The sequence below is a fragment of the Grammomys surdaster genome, unplaced genomic scaffold (assembly GCF_004785775.1).
Source record: "Grammomys surdaster isolate TR1022 unplaced genomic scaffold, NIH_TR_1.0 125946, whole genome shotgun sequence".
Taxonomy (NCBI): domain Eukaryota; kingdom Metazoa; phylum Chordata; class Mammalia; order Rodentia; family Muridae; genus Grammomys; species Grammomys surdaster.
The window spans coordinates 182,422-205,497 of NW_021620768.1; the positions used below are offsets into that span (position 1 = coordinate 182,422).

Genomic DNA, 23,076 nt, shown 5'->3' on the forward strand with positions numbered 1-23,076 from the left:
TCTCTACCTCAGCAATACTGATGTTTGGTGTAAAATGACTCTTTGTTCTGGAGACCTGTCCTAAGCTCTGGATTTAGCAGCACCCATCAGATGCCAACAGTACACCCTAAGATACTGGTTCATATTTAATAGTGTCTCCTGAAGTTTCCAACTTTCTCTCATGTGTAAAACTGCCTCCTATCACACAGTCATCAAGTCCTTAGATGCCTGTAGTGCAGCAGCCCATCTAAAGCCAAAGTTATTATATATGAGTCATAACAGGTCATAGGGTCAAAAGACTTAAACTGCAACTCTGTCCAAGACACACATGGGTGTTCATCCAAAAGCAGTCATCTACAGACAAAAACATGGATGTCACCAGCCTACAAAACATACAAAAACCAACCAATATAGACATATTCTAAACCCCAGCTTTCTGGGTGTTTAATGGCAAATACACGGAGAGAAACAGAGTTCCAGGGAAACCTGAAATGTACACAATGAACAAAAACAGGTGCCAGGAGACACATGGAGAAGGCACAGCATTACGAAGCATCAGAGTGAAGGGCCCAGAGCTACCACTGTGGCAAACAGTGATGTAGACTTATTTTTGTGTGCCATGAATCTAATTATGAACCTAACTAACAAGTTTCCCTATTCCTTAACTAATGAAGGAGTAAAAACTGCTCAGAGACTAGTGAATGCAAGGCAAGTCTCCACCATGAAGCTAAACATTCATTCTATCCTCATCTACCTCTAACTATGTCAAACAGGCACACAATCCAACTTAAAAATCTGGTCAGTATAGTGGCACATACACAATCGTAGCATTGGGATGTCAAGGCAGGAGGTTCATTCATGGGTTCGAGGCCAGCTTGTGTACATAGACAGAATGTATTTCAAAATAAATGTTGCTTACACGTGAGACGTTTTGAACCACAAAATAAGTGATAGTAAAGGAATTAAACCTACAGACTAGACTCCCAACAAGAAAGAGGAAAGCTCTCCACAGGAACAGAATTCTGCTTACTGAATGTAGAAAGGACAGCGGGACCAGAAAAGCTATTTGGTAAATATTATATACAGTAATTGCTGGAGTCAGTGATAATCAGCAGGCATTAACATTAACAGATCAAAATGTGAAAAACAAAAGCAAAGTATGTGCACATTCCTAAGAAATCTCCCTACAACATATTAATTTATGTTTAAAATGTCAAATTTATAATGCAAAACAACCCGCAACCAAGGGACCAACCCGTAATGAGATTTATCCAGTGTGTCTGACTAAAGGCACCTGAGGACACCGCATGACTTCTATAGTATTCTTACCAAAAACACAACCAAGATATCACTGTGAGAAAATACCAGAAACTGCTAAATCAAGAGGAACTGTGCACAATAATTAGCCAGAGCTCTTCCAAACAACAAGACCATGAGAAGCCAAGAATGTATCACAATCAGAGGTGGAAAGGGAGATCACAAGCAAATGCATGTGTGCTTCTGGACCAAATGTGAGATGGGAAAGACCCTGAGGAGACACACTAGCTCGTGTAAGGTCTACACATGGGCTAACGGTGTGTCTGTCAACCTAGTTTAGATAACTACCTGTGATTAAGAAGCATTGACATTAGAGAAACAGGATGGAGATGATATAGAAAGCCTAGAGAGATGGCTCAGCAGTTAAGAGCACTGGCCACTCTTTCAGAGGACCAGGGTTCAGTTCTCAGCACCCACATGACAGCTCACAACCATCTGTAACTCCAGTTCCAGGAAATGCTACACCTCTTCTTGCTTTCTTGGGCACCAGACACCAGGCACAGTGCACAGACATATACAGGCAGACAAAACCCTCATGTATACAAAATAATTTGAAAGTAATTTTTTTAAAGTATATGGAATCATTATACAATTTTAAGTCTAATTTCAAAATTAAAAGTTAAGGCATAAAAAAATGTAGAACCTAAATGATAAAAGATCAAATACACATATTCCATAACCTGAACTATTCCTTGCAAGCTAAACCTACTTTAAAAGCTACTACTTCACTGTGTGGAATGACCGTAAGGAGCACCATACTGCCTCTGTGAAGAACTTGTGATAACTTCATAAACAGCTTCCTCTTCTGCACAACTTGCGTTACTGTGGCCAATTATAGACCTCCTTGTCCTACGATTGGTTTTTACATCTGTCTGTTCCGCTACAATGACAGTTCCTCAAAAGCAGAGAACTTCTCTTGTGCCTGTTCCTCAAGCAACTAAGACAATGCCTAACAGAAAAAACAAAATACTAATGACTTAACAAATTCTACCTTAGCCCAAAATTATGCCACAAACTTTATAAAAATTCCTTCTTAGAGAGACAACTGGCCAGTTTCAAATAAAGTTTGAAGGTGAGTTGGCTCTTTGAGAGCCCACTCTCACAATATTCAGTTCTGGTGATACTACCCAGTATCTGGTGATACTGAATGTAATTTATCACATAAACATAATAAGAAAACTTACCAGAAAAATCTACCCACAATCCTATGACTAAGACAAACTGTTTTGATATTTTATTATTCATTGCATTTGTCTACATATATAACAAAGTTTAGAGAGTTATATACGTAGGGTAGATCTCAATTTTGAAGTCTGCTCTCCCATTTATCAGGCACTGACTCATAATAGTAAGTACATCCCCAGAAGTTTTATATTCTATACCACAGTTGCTGAATATCCTTCATGGGGTCTGTCTTAAGTTACTGTTCTATTGCTGTGAGACAAGAGGCAGGGAGAGAGCTAACTGGGAATGGCATGGATTTTGAAACCCCAACGCCCATCCCTCAGACACACCTCCTCCCAAAGCCACACCTCTTAATCTTTCTCAAAGAGCTCCACCAAATGGGGAACAAGTATTCAAATATATGAATATATGGGGACCATCTTCATTCAAACTGCCATGAGGTCAGTCTTCATTTTCTGAGAGCTACTACAGACTTTGGAGATTTTTAATAAGTTATTCAGGGCAAAGTAAAAAACAAAAACAAAACTGTGCTACAGGACAGAGTCTGGAAAACAATCAGGAATGATTATAAAGTAGTAAAAGTAATCATTCTTTGAATATCGAAACTAGCTTTGAAAGCAAGTAAGTCTAGAGCTACATTGCTATATCAAAGATGGTGACCTAAAGTCCAAATCACAAAGTTCTTTGAGGGCTGGAGAGATGACCCAGCAGGTAAATCTCCTGCCATACAAGAAGGAAGCTTAGAGCTTGGGTGCCCAGAATCCACATGAAAAAAACAAGCAGTTACAGTGGCCTGCCTGCAATCCCAGGAACAGTCAGGGAGGGAGTCTCTGAGGCAAACTGTAAAGCCACACCAGCCAAAAGGCAAGCACCAGGTTCAGTGACTCCCCTACCTCAGTCCATAATGTGGAGAGCAACTAAGACACCCAACGCAAGCCTCAGGCCTCCACACACATGAATGCCAGTGACCACACGCATGTGAACATACATAAGCATATGTACACCCCACTCACATACACACACTCTTAAAATTTTTCTTTGAATATGCTTTGTAACATTGTTCAGGGAAGAATATAACCACATACCTACTGCAGGATGATCTTGAAAAATAAACATGGGTTAAAAGCCTGGCACTCAAGACCAGCAGCGTACTTCACTATCATTAAAACTCTTTATCTGGTGGCATCTCTCACAAACTCTGTCCCATAACACAGGGAATAAATATATTAAATCAAATTATATTTATATTTTCTGGGCTCCAAACCATATAGTCAGCTCCTTAGGGCACAAATTATACTGACCACATTTCCTGATTCCTAGAAGTTTGAGAAGTTATTTCATTAACAATGATAGATACTACCAAGGAGGAATGTTCTGCAAGAAAAATAAATCACATTCAGCTTCTAAAACTTTTGAGATGTTTATCCTTGGCTATATATAAAATATGGACCACAATACTAAGAGAAGAAGCACACAAGATGTTAAAATTTAGATAAAGTTACCTAAGTGGACTTGTATGTTTTCACTTACACAAGCATTTTTTTTTTAAAGGAAAACCTTTTTAATTCATATTTTCAAACGGTTGTTGAAGTCGCTGAGTGGTAGAGCCCTTGCCTGGCAAACACACTGCCCTAAGGCCTTGATACCTAGCTCAGTAATAAATTGATTTCTATTTCCAAATGTTCAGCTATAATATGTTACAATAGGAACTGGGTAAGCAAATCACTATGAGAAATTAGATGCTCAAGAAGAAACCTTCAAAAATGCATCTGTGCATATAAGAGCAGCAAGTGAGTGCGCATACATGATATACGTGTAACTCATACTTGAAATGGCATTTTAATGACCTTGTGTGAGGACAAACCACAGGAACAACATTTTCAAATATAATCAAATGTCTTCATGCTCATACTCAGAGATGCCTACCATAAACCAGCACAAAACGGAAAAAGAAAAAATTGATAAAACTTTTCAATCAAGAGCCTGAAATGCCTATGAAAACGGAAGGGGTCCATCTGGGTCCACTGGCTGCATCACTGATCATGTACATTCCCTCAACTCATAATATTAAACCTCTGTGGATGCAGATGAGAGCAATACAGAGCACGAAGCACTGGCTGAGTCTGGCAGCTGTATCACACTACAATTAACAGTCCTAAAAATATCCAAGGAGGATAATCAGGAAAAACTGTGCAGTTCCGAGAGTAGAGCTTTTCTATATTAACATCAACAAATGCATGAGGTCGGTTTTTAAATCTGGAAACTTACACAGGGTTACTGAGAGCATGCATCAGTTCTCAACTATTTTTCTTCATGAAACAACTTTTAATTTAGACTCAATTCATCCTTCTGTGAGGCAGAAGGCTGAGAACGTGGGGGGCGTGGCTGAGCTTAACCTTTGCTCTCTGAATAACCAATAGGGTTGAGTACTTGCCAGTTAAGGGCTCTACCACTGAGTACTTCCACAAGGAAAAGGAAGAATTAAGAGAGCCAAGCTGAAGTCTGGAAACAGCAAGGGGTCTGCAAGCTAGCTGGCCATATGCTAACGACCCATGTAATAACTAAGCACTGCAAAAGCAAGGGTGGAAAGCTTCCTAAACTCTAAGTGGCTCCTATGACAGAGGCACACCAATGGCCGTCGTATTCCCTAAAGAGAACACAGCACACGGGCATCCCAAGGCTGGCAGTGGTCCTAAAGTCTGGAAGTGTTTTGCCCTAAAAGCATCAACTGCAAGCAATTTCTAAGTCTGTTTTGCCTCTGCCCATGACAAGAATCAACTTGTTCCAAAATTCTATAAAATTGTTTCTTTTATGTTAAACTCTGCTGTTTCTGGGAATGCTAAAAGCTAGAATTCTTCACATATGTGGACAAAGTTATATTTGGATCTTTGAGTCCTGTAACAGAAAAAAGGACATTTTAAAAAAACTTTGCCACTGTGGCTTATCACAATAAAGGCATTCTATCTTTAAGAATGTTTGAAAGACCTTGTTTTCTATACAAGTGTTTAAAAGTTCAAAGCTTTGTTTCTAAAGAAATGCATTTGGGTAACTAACCAAACTTCACCATGTGTTTAAACAAATTATGGAACAACCAGTATTCTTCTTCACAGATCATTTAGTCTAGTCAACTTGTTTATAAATACATGGACTGTACATTAAGAATTTTCATTTATCTTTTTCTTTTTCCCTTTTGCAGTGCTGGGCATGGAACCTGGGGCCCATTACTGAGCTACACCCGACTTTAATGATGTTGAGAACCATGTATATTTGGTTTTTCTCCCTGTACCAAAATATACCCAAGAACAACTTAAAGGAGTACAGGTTTATTTTGGCTCAAGATTTCAGCGTCTTCAGTGCGTGGATGTCTGGACTGAAGCCAAGACAGAAAACCACAAGGCTGAAGCACACAGCAGAGAAGGCTGCTCACCTTACCAACAAAAGGTAACAAAAAGATAAGAAGTCAGAACAAGACATCATCTCACAGAAATGTGCCCAAGAAACTACTGCTCTGCCTAGCTTCCACCACCTCGCAGCAGCCAATCAAACTGTGGGCCCATCAACCAATTAATCCACTGATGAGGGCAGAAGCTTATGGATGTTCCAATCACTTCCAAAACACCCCATCAGCTGACAAGCAAGCTAACAGCCTCTGGGTGACCATTACACCATCGTTACTTTTAAGTACTAAATACTTAAGATTAAATCACGATGCTTGGCACGTAACTGTAAATATCTACAGAAGCATTAGGCAATCTCTCCTTAAGGGTTTGTGAAGCTGCACTAGCTAACCATACTCGACCCTCACACAATGAGGACAGGCTGACATCCAAGCCAGCAGACTGTAAACCAAAGCCTTCTGAATCTTATGAACCCGTTAGATGACACAGATGTTCTTGTAGCCTGTAAGGTCTAAACTAAAGTCCGGCTTGTGGTCTACTGACAAAGTCAATACTCACAGAGTATTTCCTTTTGAATGACATCATTACCAGGACTTTAAAATCTCAGCACTGTGTAGAACCCAAAGAACTATACTACAGCTGCCTGTGAATCTTAGAACTGTTACCAACAATGCTGCCTTCAAATGACCAAATACCAATAGAATCCCCACTTCTAGGGCTGAAGAGATGGCTCAGGGGTTAAGAACACTGGCGGCCCTTCCAGAGGACCAGGGTTCAATTCGCATGGCAGCTCAAAACTGTCACCAATGTACAAAAAATAAAAACAAATTAAATTATATAAAAGAATCCACACTTCTAGTTGTGAGAACTGAAAATTGATTTCAGATATACTTCTATGTCCCCTGGGGACAAAAATAAATAAATCACTGCTGGTTTAGAACCTATAAGTCAACTTAGATGAAATCCTAAAAGATGATTTAAATGATTTGACGAAGACTTTAAATATACAAGCTAATGTTACTAACAAATTCACATTTTATAAATGGAGTCAATACTAACAGGGAAATGTGAGCATTCTGAAAGGAATAAAATTTAAGGCATACTGTAACAAGAACAAAAGTACTGCTGTCACATGATTTCCTATAATGTGTTCAATCTCCAGAGCCTTCAGTCCCATAAAAGAAAACAGGACCTCCCAAAAGTCTGCTTTTCAGGATGACATCAGTGACTACTTACGGTGAATTATTTATACAAACAATTTCTATCTTTGTGTCATAGATCCAATTAATTTTAAACGCAAACAAATTTGGGTATTTAGTAAACTAGGAATAAAAGATTTAACATAGTCTAAAACGGTTTAAAGATATAGCTCATTAATGTATCTAAAATGGTGTACTGATATAGATCATTAACACATCCAAGTTCCTTTTTCGTTTCTCTTCAGAGAAAATCTGTCATATAAATACACACACACCATATACCACATATATGCACACACACATACATGCCCACACACACTATACACCACACACACTGACAAAACCTTCTGAGTTTTCATACACAGGCACCATATACGCCCCCACACACAACCATTTTAAAGAATCTCTAGAAAGTAGTTAGATCTGGGCATGGACCTAGTGGCACATGCCTTTAATCCTACCTAGCACTTGAGAGGTAGAAGTAGGCAAATCTCTTTGTATTCAAAGCTAGTCTGATAAACAGAATTCCAGGACAGCAGGGCCACACAGAGAGATCCTATCACAAAAACGAAAGAAAAAGGGGGGGGGAGGCAGGGGGTAGTAGAAAAATGCCATCTTATGAAAAAAAATCAAAATGAACACTAAGATTTTCATTGATCTTAAACATACAATAATTGCTTGTTATTTTAAAGCAAGAGTTAATGCTCTATTTCTACTTAAACCACACAGCAAACAGAAATAAAGTACTGAAAATATCAAGTTCAACTACTGTGCCATGTTAAATCACAAGGAAAACCTCAGCTCTTCAAGAACAGCCTGGATCCCAAGAATGTAGTATCCAAACTAGTGTGTTTAAAAGTCTGTAATCTTTTTTTTTAATTACATCAAAGTTTGAAAACATTTTCTTACACATGGAAAATATGTAAATTCATACAGCAATGTAAATACCCCAGCACGGCAGAGCATGGCTTATAATCACATTCCTTGAGGTAGAGGCAACTGGGTATACCAATTCCAAGCCACCCTGGGCCACACAGCAAGACCCTAGTTCCAAAGAGAAATCAACTAACCTGAAATGACAAAGTAACCCTGTAATACCCCACAGCCTCTGCCAACACTTTAAAGGTAACTTTCTGTAAGTGCTTGACCTCAGGAGGCTGCAGGGAATCAGAATTGTGAATCTTGGGTTCAGATAGCCATGATAACTTTTATCCCTCTGAATTACTTTGTTAAAGTTACCCTTTTGGTCCTTCCTATGAGCAAAATCAAAAATAAAATATACAGAGTTCACATCTTGTTTCTTCCATTAGCATTTTCCTCGGATCTTAAAGATTTCTCTAAACGTACATGTCAATGGCCAGTACAAAGGCACTCCACAGAATGCCACTTCTACTATTTTGACAACTGGGATTTAACTGTTTGCAACCTATCTTCCTGATTCCATGCTGGACTTAAAGTTCTTACACACAATGTATGTTTGCGTCTCAGGTTATTTAGAATAAATTTGTGATGTGATTTATAAGCTCAAGCAGTAATACCTTTGAGAGAGTTACACAAATTAACACATTGCTTTTCAAAGCTTATTAATTTTATACTTCAAATTCTTCTGACAAGGCCAAATCACTGCATGTTCAAAAATGGTAGACACTTCTATGTAACTTTAATTTTTTTGAAAACCTATTTTTAATGATGGTTCTTAAACACTTTAACCTCCCTTTTAGCCCACCACCCACCAGAGGAAGTGGGAAAGAAAGAATGGTGGTGGGGGGAGTAGACCTGTTTAGAAAGGTTCTTTGGAGCAACTCCTCTCTCCAAACATCTCATGTCTCCAAGGGTCTTGCCTCAGCACATGTACCTGTCTCAGAGACACCAGAAGCCTCAGCACACCACCAGACGCTTCTCTCTGGTGTCCCGACAAGTGGAGCTCAACTAAACAATGTAAGGCGGACAAATATACTTGTGTCGTTAGTAAAGAATCTCTCATCACATGTCCTTTCATGTGCTTATTAGCAGAACATCCTCTCTTCTGTGTCTGCCTCAGTTCAAGAGTCTGCCTTAGTCTTTCACCTGCGTCCACTTCAGCTCCTTCATGTGTCTGCCCCAGCAAAACACCATCCAACCAACTTTCCAAAGAACCCTTAAGTTTCCATTTCACTGCTAATTATCCTCTTTTTTCTAAGAAAAAAAAAGCAATCTATCAATTTTAAACACAAAAAAGGAAAACTGAAGCACTTTTGGGTCAAGTCAGGAATAAATCCCACAGTCTTACTTATACTAAACAAACACTCTATACTGAGTCACATTCCCAGTTCTCAAAACGTTTTAATGTTAGTTTACGTATTTTTTTAATGACTACAGTATATAAGTCTTATCTTTTCAAATGTTCAGATTTTCACTCACTTTTCCAGTGTCCCCTTATTATTAAGCTGCCATTATTACATAAAACATAAAACTGCTGCTTGACATCCAGAATACTTTAATTTTTATACAGTTCAATCAACTCTACTTTTTATAATTTTCCTACCATTTTCATTCTTAGGAAATTCTCATTTCAGCATAGCTACTGACACAGTTTCAGTTCTTTTGCTGAAGACACCACACACATCAGAGGACTTGGAGGTATAAAGTTAATGTGGACCTAAAAGCCTTCTCCCCAAGGAAGCTCTAGCAGCACCTGAAGATACCGTATGAGCTGCCAGAGGAGAGGAGCAGCCAACAGTCCTACCAGCTGTGAGGCTTATGAACCACGATGATGACCTTCCTGGAAAGATACCCCAGTGCTATAATAGTGACATAATGGCACTTTTATCATGGAAATAACCAACAGCTGTCTAACTGAACTTATATTTTACTCAGTAGAAGGAAATGCATACCTAGACAAATATCCATAACTGGAGAGGTCCAAGACCATAGAGGAGAACCCACAATTGCCATCTTCCAAAATCAATATAATTTCTAACCACATTCTGAATGCTTACTATTATACCCAAAGATAAGCGTAACTCTGGTGCTTCACAAAAAAAGCTTCTTTTTTTATAGTAGACAAGCATGGGTGGTCAGCCTCAATTGGTATTCGTACAATGTAGCCCTTTCCTAAGGATCAGGAAAATCATAAAGTAGGAGAAGAAAGATTTTAAGAGCCAGAAGACAGACCCAGGACACCTACTCCTAGTGTCTTCTAGACATGACAGAAAATTGCACCCATGAAATCTCAACCATAGCGTTACCTAAACAAGACCTGCACAGTGACACTACCAGCTGACACGTCAATGTGGACGAGGGAAATTTCAGAGAGCTCCACCCTAGATGAAGAGCTACAGGCAATGAATGGCAGCTGAAAGAGTGAGAATCAATTTTTTCCCAAGTGGACAACCCTTAACACATGTACAAATGAGCAACACTAAAAAGACTTGGTGTGAGGGGTGGGTGTGTGCATATGTGTGTGTGCACACACACGCAAGCATATGGAAATGTGTGCGACAATAATTATAGAAGTACTCATGAATTTGAGAAGGAGTGTGGGCAGAGGACACAAGAGGAGTTGGAGTAGAGGGAGAAGAGGTGGAAATGATATAAACATAGTACTTGTATAGAAAATTCTCCAAAAAAATTAAATTTCTAATATAAAATCTCTTTGAAGAGTTTCTTTTGGCTAACTATTAAAACTTCAACATCTACTACTTCAATTAAATGTTCAATTACTTTGTTTCACTTAAAATGTCACTCATTTGGAGAGTTCCAAATCTGAGTCTTCAATTTTGAAATAACATCTGATACAAGAGGATTTAGATAGACATTTGGAACATTGTCTTTATTGATTGATTGATGCTCTTTATCCTATTCAAATTACTGGAAGGAGGTTCAGAGTTTAAGAGGAAAGAGCCATCTAAAGTGTCATGCCAAATATCATTAGATTCGTTTTAGTTTTAATATTTACAGTAGTAGTCATTATAATTAGAAAAAAGTTTAGGACACTTGCAATATATTTGGCATAATTCTAACGCCTCTCTGGATGTTTTAGCTTTGCATAGTGAGCCTATGAATTTAAAGAATGCTGCTCTGATGAGCACTGATGTGGCAGATACTGCTGATAAAATTACCCATAGCCTGAGGTCAATATTTTTATTTTGCCCAAGCTTCAATAATGGCATATATAGCTTGATCATGCTAGCCCTTTTTGTCCTGGGAATACTTTTATTCCTACTCATCATGTTAAAGCTTGTCTTTAACAACATCAACATGTTGATGGTCAAAGTACATGACTTGAACCTGAAAATGGAACCCCAGTCAGAGTTATTAAATTAACAGGCTGGCAAGCTAAGGACAGGTAAGATTCTGCTCAGAGCCTTACCAACCTAAGGCAGAAATTAATTGCTTTCGATAATGCATATTCCACGACGGGTAAGGAAGGCATTCTTGGCAGAATGACCTAAGACAGACTCAGTCTTGTTTATGAAATAAAAAAGGAGAAGAGGCAGAGAGCTTTTGGAGTTGCTTGGCAGGAATATGATATTGGTGACAGACAAGGAAGTTGGCTTCAGGCAAAAATCTGACATTAGGCTAGAACAAAGAAGTCATTTCAGGCAGGAATCTAAATCTTAGGCTAGAACAAGGAAGTAGGCTTCAGACATGAAAATGACTTTGGGCTAGGACAGGGAAGTAGGCTCAAATATTTTGGTCATCCTGATATGCCCTTAGAAACAGTGATCATGGGAGTGTTCACAAAACTTTGTTTATTGCCTTGCTTGTTCCTTGACTATTTGCATCTACTGTATTGCTAGTTCTTCAACCTAGAGCTGACCTTAATACTTGCATGTAATTAAAATGGTATAAAAACAAAAAGGAGGAGGGATGGGATGGGGGTTTCTAGGGAGGGGAAATGGGGAAGGGGATGACATCTGAAATATAAATAAATAAAATATCCAATAAAAATCTGTATTTACTATTGTATACCACCTTTCATTGTATTCAGTGTGGGGTGTGTCTGTATTGTGTGTGTTCTGTGTATGTACTTTGTATATTTGTCTGCTCTGTGTGTATGTGTGTGTGCTGAGAGTGTGTATGTTCTGTGTGTGTGCTCTGTGTGTATGTGTGTTCTCTCTCTCTCTCTCTCTCTGTGTGTGTGTGTGTATGTGTATGTGTTGAGTATGTGTGTATAGTTGTACTCTGAGTATGGGTGTATGTGCTGAGTGTGTCCTCTGTGCATATGTGTGTATTTAGAGGAGGTTGACAGGGTATATTGCTACAAGCTATCCTCAAACTCATGATATAAATCTAGGCTGGTCTTGAACTTGTGATCTGCCCACCTCAGCTGCCTAGGTGCTAGGATTACAGGCATGTGTCATCATAATCGGCTATGCCATATTTCCTGTTTTCTAATTTGCATATTTAGGTTACATTTTCTTTTGGTTAGATATATTAAATATTGTCTAAGGACTAGAGAGATGGCTCAGTAGTTAAGAGTACTGGCTGGTCTTCCAGAGGTTCTGAGTTCAACTCCCATCACCCACATGGTGGCTCAGAACCATCTGAAATGGGATCTGATGCCCTCTTCAGTTGTGCAGACATACAGAAAGACTGAGCAACCATATACATAAAACAACAACAACAAAAGAATAAAGAATATTTGTCTCCTTCCTTCCTGTCTCCCTGTGCCTGCCATAATCACCTTTCTAATTCACCTTATCCTGCTTTCCTATCTTATTTTCACATACATGTAAAGTAAATTTTACGTAGTTTTGTGTTACACTGTGCTGGATATCAATTCCTTTGCACAGGTATCTGTTTTCATTAATACTGTGAAGCTATCTGATCATTAACTCCAGCATTCTAATCTTACCTACTCTGTTATAACCCCAGAATCTATTGTTGTGTCTTTATTTTTCTGTGTTATTTTGTTTGGGGGTTTGTTGTTGTTGCTGCTGCTGCTGTTTCTCTGTTTTTTGTTTGTTTCTGTTTTTGTTTGTTTTTTGCTTGTCTTGTTGTTATTGTTGTTTCTTTGAGATAGGATTAAAGATGAGGCCACCATACCTGGCCTTTCTTATTTATTTTTGCTGCTGAGGACTGAACCCTAGGCCTGAACACAGCAAACACATACTTTCTTCCTGAGCTAACTCCCAAGCCCTAGAACCTATATTGAAATTCTCATGAGATGTTGTAGCAAGCACCCAGTCACGAGATCTGGTCTTAGATAATTAGATGCTTAGTCATGTTTCCCAGAAAACACTTTTCTGATGGTCTCTTCATGCTCATTCTCAGCATTACAAAATCCAAAAGTTTAAAAATAAAGTATGTTGGGGAAGGGACAAAATGAGGAAATTTAATGTTGGAAACTAAAGTTTAATAAAACATAAATAATTTGGTTTCATGCAATTTGGGAAAATACACTTTGGAAGCTGCTTTGTCTTTAATCAACTTCTATCAACACTCAACTTCCAAGTCTCTATTCGTTTTTTTTTATACTGTGCCCAACCTTTCAGCACACATTAGATTCTTTGATACACTGTTCCTGTAATCCAACTCCCACATTTCCAGCCAATAGTTCACTTTTCAGAAATGCTGATTAACTGCCTCTATTGTGCCTGAAGAAATGCATCTGACATTCCCGTGACAGGAGGAATTCAAATTCCTTTTGAAATGCATTTTTCATATTACATATAATGGAGGAAAAGGGACTCTTCTAACTATGTTAAGTATCTTTAATTTCTATTTCTGTGATATAGAAATGAACAACCACTGATCAATAATTACTCCTGGATAATATCTCACTTAGCATAGGACAGTACTGCAACTTGTATTTTTCTCCAGAAATTTACATTTTTCCTTCTACCACTGACGCAGCATACAATGGGTCCTTAGATACTTGGAAAAATGGAAGTCCCTTATATTTTTTTGCTAAAGGCTAATACACACATACACACACACACACGAAAACCCACTAGGATTACTTCCAGGAGACCAGTACATTCTGTTGAATATGTAACAGCAGCTGGGCAGGGTGCATTCCCTAATCCTAGCACTTGGCAGGACAAGAAAGATCCAAAGTTCAAGGTCAGCCTGGACTACACAGCAAGCTCCAGACAAACTTTTCAAATACCCTCGATGACATAGACTAAATAAAGAGGAGGAGGAGACATCAAGCTACAGGAAGAAGCACTTACCTGCTTTCCATCCAGGGTGCACAGCCTCTTGACCACGCCTGAGTCTAGTTTAATGGCTTCGGTGATATCCGTTAGGACCTGCTCAAAGGAGTGGGCAGTCTTTTTATTCAGGAGGATCCGCACGGCCTTTCTAGGCTTCACCCCACTTCGGATCACAGTCACTAACTTGGGTTTGATGAAGTCCTTGCTCTCTTTCACCTCACTTTTCGCAGAGGCCACGGCAAAGGTGCGGGTGGTACTGCCCTTGATGTTCACAGACCAGTTCGGATTTACGTTTTTAGTGTAATCAACTTTACGAAATGGTTCGTTGGAGGCACACACGTAACTTTCACCTAAAAAGCAAAAATAGTAATTTTATTAGCACAACATCAGATCTCTGAGTACTGGCCATAGTAGACCAGGATCCATTAGGTTTAAACAACAGCTTCTGGAAACCTGTAAGCCAAGTTCTAAGCTTGGGGTCACAGGAAAAGGTTCATTACAACATTTTCCTTTAACATGTTCCCACCTCCCTTTCTTCTCAGTTTCCTAGATTGGTTTTCTGAGAATGGCAGGTATGATGTGAAAAGCCCAAAGCCCAGAAACTAAGAGGGAGATCTGGGCTTTATTTTATCCAAATGTGTCACTTTTGATAAGCCATTATGCCACACTTTGAGTCTCAGTATCATTGGCTGAAGAATTAAATGGAGCACGTAACTAAATTATAAAGTACCTCCTAATTCCAAAAGCAAACTAATTTAATCTTCACAAAATCTCATTCCAGCCAGCCATGGTGCTACAGTGCAATCCTGTAATCCTAGCTACAGGAGGCTGAAGTGGATTATAAATCAAGGCCAGCCTGAGCTACATACTGAGAAGGGTCCTGGGATCACACTGGGTATGGACGTTCATGCATGTTATCCCAGCAGAAAGAGCCTGAGGTAGGAGGACTGTCATCAAGTTTAAGGAAAAGCTAGGCAGAGAGTTTCAGGCCAGTCTGGGCTACACAGTGAGATCTTGCCTCAAAAATAAACATAAATTAGTACTTCATTCTGACTGAAATCATTGGATCACAAATATACCATGAAAAGAAACAAATGAAATCCTTATTTCAGTCCTAATCAAACAGCAATGGCTACATCTTTACACCATTGGCTTAACTACACTCAGTTGTAGCCTCATCAGTTTCCGAAGCACTGCAAATCTGAAAGGTTTGGCTCCTCAAAGTAGCATACTGCAGGCACCGTTTGCCCTGAAGAAATACAAATTTAAAATGAACTGTAGCTTCAAATGCCCAAAGTTTTCTATAAGTTCTTACATGAGAGTGAATATTAAGTTAAAATGATACAGTCATTTCTCACAAAGCCTAATTAGGCTTTTGTTTAATTAAGAACATCCCAAAAGTTATACTACTTGGCAACTCGTCTATCAATATCTAACATTTTTTACATTCCAAATTTTCTAAGATTATATACTGAAAAGCTGTAAAATTTTTTCCAAGAAATATATGACTTACTCAATTCTTTTAGTATTGACTTTTGACAGGCAAAGTTGCACGCTAAGATTTTCTCTGAGAAATAAGTAATAAAGAATATGTTATTTCATGTATTTGGTACAGTTCATTCTTAATATAGTAATTATGTCAGATGAGCCATAAATGTTTTAACCAAAATACTGAAAAAGAAAGCCTGAGGACAAGCTGTTTTGTCAGTATTAACTATTATCAAAATGTTCTCCACTCTCCGTTTAATAGAGAGCCTCAGAGTCCCCCAAAGGCACATGTATCAGTGAGTGACAGATCAGGGATGTGAAAAGGAATGCCCAGAACAGCCTCTTTTTAGAGGGAAAGTGAGGGTCCTGCCCAGGAAAAGTGGGGAATCAGTTATGAGCTAGGACACTACTACAGCAGCACCCTGAGATCTAGCTCACCCATCCCCAACCAGGTTTGTATCCCCACAGAATCATTTTCAGAATCTAGTAGTATGACTACTAGAAAATTGCACAGAATTTTAAAGATAGTCATCAAATTGATAGAACTATATGTAGCACATGTATGTATTAGTGAGAAAATAATGATGGTATCATTTAATTTTATAGAAAAAGTCACATCAAAAAACTCTTGCCAGCCGGGCAGTGGTGGCGCACGCCTTTAATCCCAGCACTTGGGAGGCAGAGGCAGGCGGATTTCTGAGTTCAAGGCCAGCCTGGTCTACAGAGTGAGTTCCAGGACAGCCAGGATTACACAGAGAAACCCTGTCTCGAACCCCCCCACACCAAAAAAAAAAAAAAAACTCTTGCCATTTTTAAGTATGTTAAGTTTGATGAATGTTACAACCAAAAATGTGTAATGGGTCAATATATAAAAAGCAATCTAGTAAAGGAAGATAATTGTCTCTTAAAAGACAGAGAGATAGTGAGTAATCCCTTTCCAAAGTAAAATGAAAAATCAGGGTAAAAAGAAAAGAAAGTGAGCAGATTTAATTTATCAGTCTCCTCTGATCGATCAGACCCTGCACAGCTGACATGCCAAACATGAACCTGCCTTTCACCTTAAGTCTTCATGGTCTTCTGCTCAGAAACAAACAGGTAGAACAAGCCCTGTCATCACCCTGTGCAGTTACAATAATAACTCCTTCTGTCTCTCACCCCTTCCCTTCATAACACCCCTACTAGAAACACATAGACCAGTTGTATAATTTGGAAAGTTCCAAGTCAAGGTGTCCATAGAATAGAGCATCACACCATACAAATGTGCACTTAAGTGTGTGTGCACACACATACACACACACTATACACAGTTTTCTGCACACCGACCTTATAACCTATTGATTTCTCACAATCATTCTTTACCTGGTTTAAAAAAAAAAGTGTCTTTAATAAGTAGTTTCCTTGAACAGATACCAGTCTCACTCTAGTTCATCCGAAACAATCACTGGTACACAGGAGATGAACACATAGGTAAGGTTTTTACTTTTGCCAGCCATTCTGAAAACAACCTTAGTTACAATCTAGCACCTAGACACAACTTCCAACACCTGACTTCTTACTATTTAAAAACCTACTCTTACTAGGACTCAGGACTGTGTTGACTGTTTAAGGAGTGTATGTCTTCCTTCTCCTCTTCAAGAAAAAGCTTTGGGATTTTTCACTCTTGAGAATGATGCTGGCTGCAGGCTCTCATATATAACAACATGTGATCTTACAGAATGGGAATTTCAACACTAGCAGTTTTAGACTACTTTTGTGTTACTTAATACAGTCTCTCATTATATCATATGAATTTTCTAGTATCACTAATTAGTTTATTAAAAAATCCTGACATTCAAGTCAGAAATTCTGTTAGACAAAATCTGGACCCTGAGGTTATGCCTCATTCTTATGGTAAAAGCCGTTCAACAACTTTATAAAGAAAATAAAGCCAAAGAAAGTTGCAGTACATACTCTTCATGCCTTGAGAAAATGACGGGTATACTTACTGACACACATACACTGCTCTTAAACAAGGCAATGCTGAAAAGAAGTCAAAAAAGAAAAGAAAATGTGAAAGACACTTAAGGTTTAATACCAGTAAATCTTAGGAACTTTGACATTTTCCTAATTTTCCCAAAAGGATGTATCCAAGGAACACACATTCAGGTATTGTTTGCGCTTCGTGAAGACTAACATTTGAGAGATAGTGGGTGCACTACAGTCTAATGTGCACATCAGTGAGATGAGTCCCCAACATAGCTGCTTAAGAAAAACACAGAGTAAAAAAATTAAGTATCCTGTTAGTCTATCTACTGTGTCAAACAATTTGAGTTTTCTAACCAACTGTAAACTAGCCAGAATTAAAAATTATAGGAATCAGCAAAGTAACAAAATCCCTTGCTCTGGCTGGGGTTCTGTATGTGTTCTACCCTTGTGTGTCAGGCCTCAGGCTGGGGTTCTGTGTGTGTTCTACCCTTGTGTATCAGGCCTCAGGTTGGGGTTGTGTGTGTGTTCTACCCTTGTGTGTCAGGCCTCAGGCTGGGGTTCTGTGTGTGCTCTACCCTTGTGTATCAGGCCTCAGGCTGGGGTTCTGTGTGTGCTCTACCCTTGTGTATCAGGCCTCAAGAAAATTCCTGTCACCTTCATCTGCTGAGGACACAAAGTGAGATCGATGGCCTCTAAGTCCACATTCTTTCAACACATTTGAAGCTAAACAAAGTCTTCTGAATCAGGTTTAAGAAAGATCCTTTCTACTAAAGAAAGAACACAAAAGATACTGTGGGCATAGATACAGAGAAGGAATATGGAAATTTGTCTTAAGACCTAAGAAATTAGCTAAATGAGAAAACAGAAATCCTACTAATGATCAGAAATTGGTTCTTGTGCAGTAGGGCAGAACGGACAGATCCACGGTCTGCCTTCGGCACCTCACATCTAGCTAGGCATACGCCATCCTTAAGTTCACAACAGGGATTTTAATCTGGTGCTGATTTTTATGATAAAATGTACTTACCACCCCACTGTGGAACATATATCTAAATAAGTATTTCTAGCTGAAGCATAGTCACATAACTCAATACCCAAAGCTCCAACTCTTTAGATACATAACTTGACCAGAGGTTGGTAAGGAAAGGAAGAGGGGGCCCTAATATAAAGGCATGCTCACAGCAGGTTAAGGCTAGAGGACAAACAGTAGAAGTAGAAGCTAATTAGAATATATAGCTGGCTCAGTGCATGATACTCTGAAATTTGTCACATCGACTCAGCACTAAGTACTGCAGTCATTCTGGGAGCACCAGTTTCACTGGCACAAACAGGATCTGCAGCACTAGACCGCTTGCTCACATGTTCACCAGTCATGAAAGTTTGCCAGTTCTTTCATAGCTGCCGTGCTTGGATCGCGTTGGTGATCCCTTTGCATGCCCTGTCTTTATACTTAAAAATATCTTTAAGTTACAATGCAATGAACCATGGGCTTCTATAATTTGGATGCTAGATGTTTATACTGATTGTTTTTGTTAATGGTGGTGGTGCTAGAACACTGGTTCTCAACCTTCCTAACACTGTGACCCTTTAATACAGTTTCTCATGTTGCGGTGACCTCCAACCATAAAATTACTTTCATTGCTATTACATATAATTTTGCTACTGTTATGAATCATAGTGTAAGCATCTGACATGCAGGATACCTGATTGCAACTCCCATGAAAGGGTTGTTGGATGACAATGAGATTGTGACCCACAGGTGGAGAACCACTATGCTAGAGTTTTGTAAAACACGGAGTTTCACCTACCCCACCCCTTATTCTTATTTTCAAGGAGCACAAACATTGCTCAGGTTTTGTGATCTCAGGGGCCTATGAGGAACAGTGACTATTCTATACAGTAGTACAATGACTACAGTTAAAATCAATTAGGGAATGTTTCAAGGTAAATAATAGAAAGGATTTTGGAAGTTCCTACCACAAACAAAAATAAACGTTTGTGGTAATAGACAAACCAATTACTTTGACCTGAGCATTGCACACTGCATGCATGCATGCATGAGATATCACATAATACTCCATAACTGTAACTACTATGTGTCCAATAAAATCAAACATAGTCAGGTATGATTGTATATGTCTCAATCTCAGCACTTTGGAGGCAGATCTTAGTTTCAGGCCAGTTTTTGGGGGGCTGTTAGTGAGTCCCCCCAAAAAAGTAAATATAAAACCTGTACAATTGAATATTGGAAGTTTCAAACTGAAAGATAACAAACATCTGCAAACTGGGGCAGAATGAGTGTAGCATCCTCCCATTAACTGGTTCATCTAAGCAGTGGTTCCCCAGCTCCTGGAGTCTTTTGTTTAACAATTTTTTTCCTTCATTTCTTAATCTTGCATGACTCCAATGGCAAAGTCTAACCCTTGGTTTAAGAAAGTGATAACAATTATGAATGAGATTCAGCACACATGATAAAAGGTTCAGAAAACAAGACTTCTCCAAAAAAGAAAAGACAGACAGACAGACAGACAGACAGACAGACAGGTCTTCCAAGGATGAGAAAGTTTGGGGGAAATGGGAGAAAGCAGGATCCCACCTCCAAACATCTGAAGGGCAGCCACAAACAGGACAGGTCTGAGCGGTAGCTCTGAGTGTCAAAGAGCCTGGCTACCTGGAAGAGGAGGAGGAAGAAGAAGAAGAAGAAGAGGAAGAGGAGGAGGAAGAAGAAGAAGAGGAGGAAGAGGAGGAGGAAGAGGAAAAGGAAGAAGAGGAGGAGGAGGAAGAGGAGGAGAAAGAAGAAGATGAGGAGGAAGAGGAGGCAGAGGAGGAGGAAGAGGAGGAAGAGGAGGAAGAAGAGGAAGAGGAGGAAGAGATGGCCAAAGTTTTATGAGTCACCAAATGGTCTATTCAGAGTTACAGTAAGTTAGGCAGGCCATGATGGTGCATGTCTTTAATCCCAGCACTTGGAGGTGGGCATGGACGTCAGACATCTTGCTGTAAAATTCCAAAGACTGTGTATCAAATCTCTCTAGGAAGCAGGCTGCTAGCCTGCTACTGACTTTGACCACTAAACTAAGGAAACAGATATCTATTGAACCATTTTTCAAGCTCTTTCTCCCATGCAGACTTGATGAACATGAACAAAGCCAGTAATATATTTCTATGACTTCTTTTTTCTCTTTATTCTTCAGATGAGACAAAATGCTATTAAGAGATGAAGCCGATCGGCCAGGAAACGAGGGAAGAGACTATTAATCATTGACTGTGAGAAAAGCCTTATTATTTTAAAATTAATCTTAAGCTTGTAAAGGATACTCCAAGGAAGACATCAATGAACTAAACTGATATAAATGTATATTATAATATGTATATTAGAACAGCAGACCAGAGAGACTAGTTCAGTTAGTAAAGTGGTCACTGAACAAGCATTAGGACCCAAGTCTGACTCTCAGAATATATGCAGAAAGGTCAAATATGGAAACCTACACCTGTAATCTAGAGGATATGCAGATCCTCGGGGCTCCCAGGCAGCCAAGTACACATGGCCAGCTTTAAGCCAAAGAAAAGACTGCACTCACAGAAGTATATGGTGATAAATTATAATCACCTGCAAACAAACACCATCAAAAGGTAAGCCAATCAGCCACAACTAGGCTTGAAATGTTAATAAATGTAAGCCTGTGAGCAAAACCATGTAAATTGATCTCACCAAACCAGTATCTTCCCATTCCGTCTTTGTATAAAGGTAATAGCTTCTGACAAACTACAATGCAATAAGCATCCTGCTATAGGGTCCTGAGGACATGGCTGACCAGACAGCTTGGGTTAGAAAATAAAAAGTATGTCTGATAGAATGGAAATGTATTTAACTAAATTCTCGTGTTAAAATATTTCTGATTCAAAGAACAAGTCACCAGATATGGTGGCACATACCTTTAATCCCAGCATTCAGGAGGCAGAGGCAGAGGCAGGCAGATCTCTAAGTTTGAAGACAGCCTGGTCTACAGAGGGTGTTCTAGGGCAGCCAGGGCTATGTAGAGAAACCCTGCCTCAAAAACAAAACAAACGAACAAAACCAACAACAAAAAAGAAGTTAACTGAAACTAAATTGAAATTTTGAAACTAAATATAGGGGAAAAAAATCTCTAAAAACAATCTTCAAAATAAGAGCAAATGTTAAAAAAAAATCAAGCCTTAGTTATAGCAGGCTTCAAGGCAGGTTTTGAAAATACTAGGTATTGTTAAAATTATTCTAGAATTTAAACATACATACAGAATGGTGATATAAGAAGCTGGTCATGTCAGGCATTATACTGCTCTTCTATCTGGAAAAACATTTAAAACTAGAAAAGGACAAGGATTACTAGCTTTTCACATCATCTTTATTCTATCAGTGTGGCCAATTATCCAGTAGGCTGTCTTAACCAGAAAAGGTCTTTTCAAAACAACACAGCCTCTAATTCCTACCAACGAAAGTTATGTGGCCCAAAACAGCAGTTCAACAAAGCACCAGTATGTGCTATCCAGGATAAATCTCCCTGCAGCCGCAGCCCCCACTGCAAGGGGAAGATCCTCCTACAAAGTAACAATCTGTTGTAAGACTGAGGCAGGAAGATCACAAGTTCCAGGCTAGCCTGGGCTAGAGTGTGCCCTATCTCAAAGCAAACCAAACCATCCTCATCTAAATCTGAGAACTTCATCTGATCACAACACTTGGTCTGGGGAGACAGGCCGCTTACCTATATAAAGTAGACTGACCTCAAACTTGCAATGATATCCCCTCCCTCTGCTTCCAGGGTACTGGGAATACAGATGTGTACCACCATACTCTACGTGGTCAACCTTTTTTACTCTAAGGAATTCATTTTAAGAGAGAGGAGGAGAAGGAAGGAGTGGGAGAGGGGAAAGGGGAGGGAGAGCAAGCTTGTGTGCATGTCTGCAGTGACCAAGGACATCAGAGGCACTAGATCCCCTGGAGCTCCAGTTACAGGCAGTTGTGAGCTGCCCAACATGGGTGCTGGAAACCAACATGGGTGGTCTGGACCAGTTAGTGCTCTTAACCACTGAGTCATCTCTCCAGCTCCAGCTTGACTGACTCTTAAAGGAGACAAGGCATTAAGTAGTCCAGATTATTTCTCTCTCCTACCACTGATGCCTCCTAAGATTACCAAACTAAGATGAAATAGTCACATTTAAATCAATTCTGCTACCAAATCCAAAGTCATAACCCAAGGGTACTAGTTACTTTCTTCATTGTGTGATAAAAGCAATGTAAGGAAGGGTTTATTTGGGCCAGTACTTTTGGGTTACAGCCCATCATGGCCAGGAAAACAAATGTGCCGGAATGTGAGGCAGCCATACGCACGATCAGGAGCAGAACGCAAAGAATGCAAGTACTAAACC

The 23,076-nt window shown here is 39.3% G+C and overlaps 1 protein-coding gene across 5 annotated transcripts in view; it reads right to left on the bottom strand.

Moving 5' to 3' along the window:
- Dclk2 (doublecortin like kinase 2) overlaps nucleotides 1–23,076 on the bottom strand; it is a 132,621-nt gene that overhangs the window by 103,527 nt on the left and 6,018 nt on the right. For all 5 annotated transcript variants that reach the window (XR_003709445.1, XM_028753097.1, XM_028753096.1 and 2 more), the window contains exon 2: nucleotides 14,239–14,570. Coding sequence is in view for 4 of the 5 variants with exons in the window: in XM_028753097.1 (XP_028608930.1) it covers nucleotides 14,239–14,570 (332 nt within the window). In the remaining variant the exon portion in view is untranslated. The remainder of the gene's footprint in view (nucleotides 1–14,238; nucleotides 14,571–23,076) is intronic.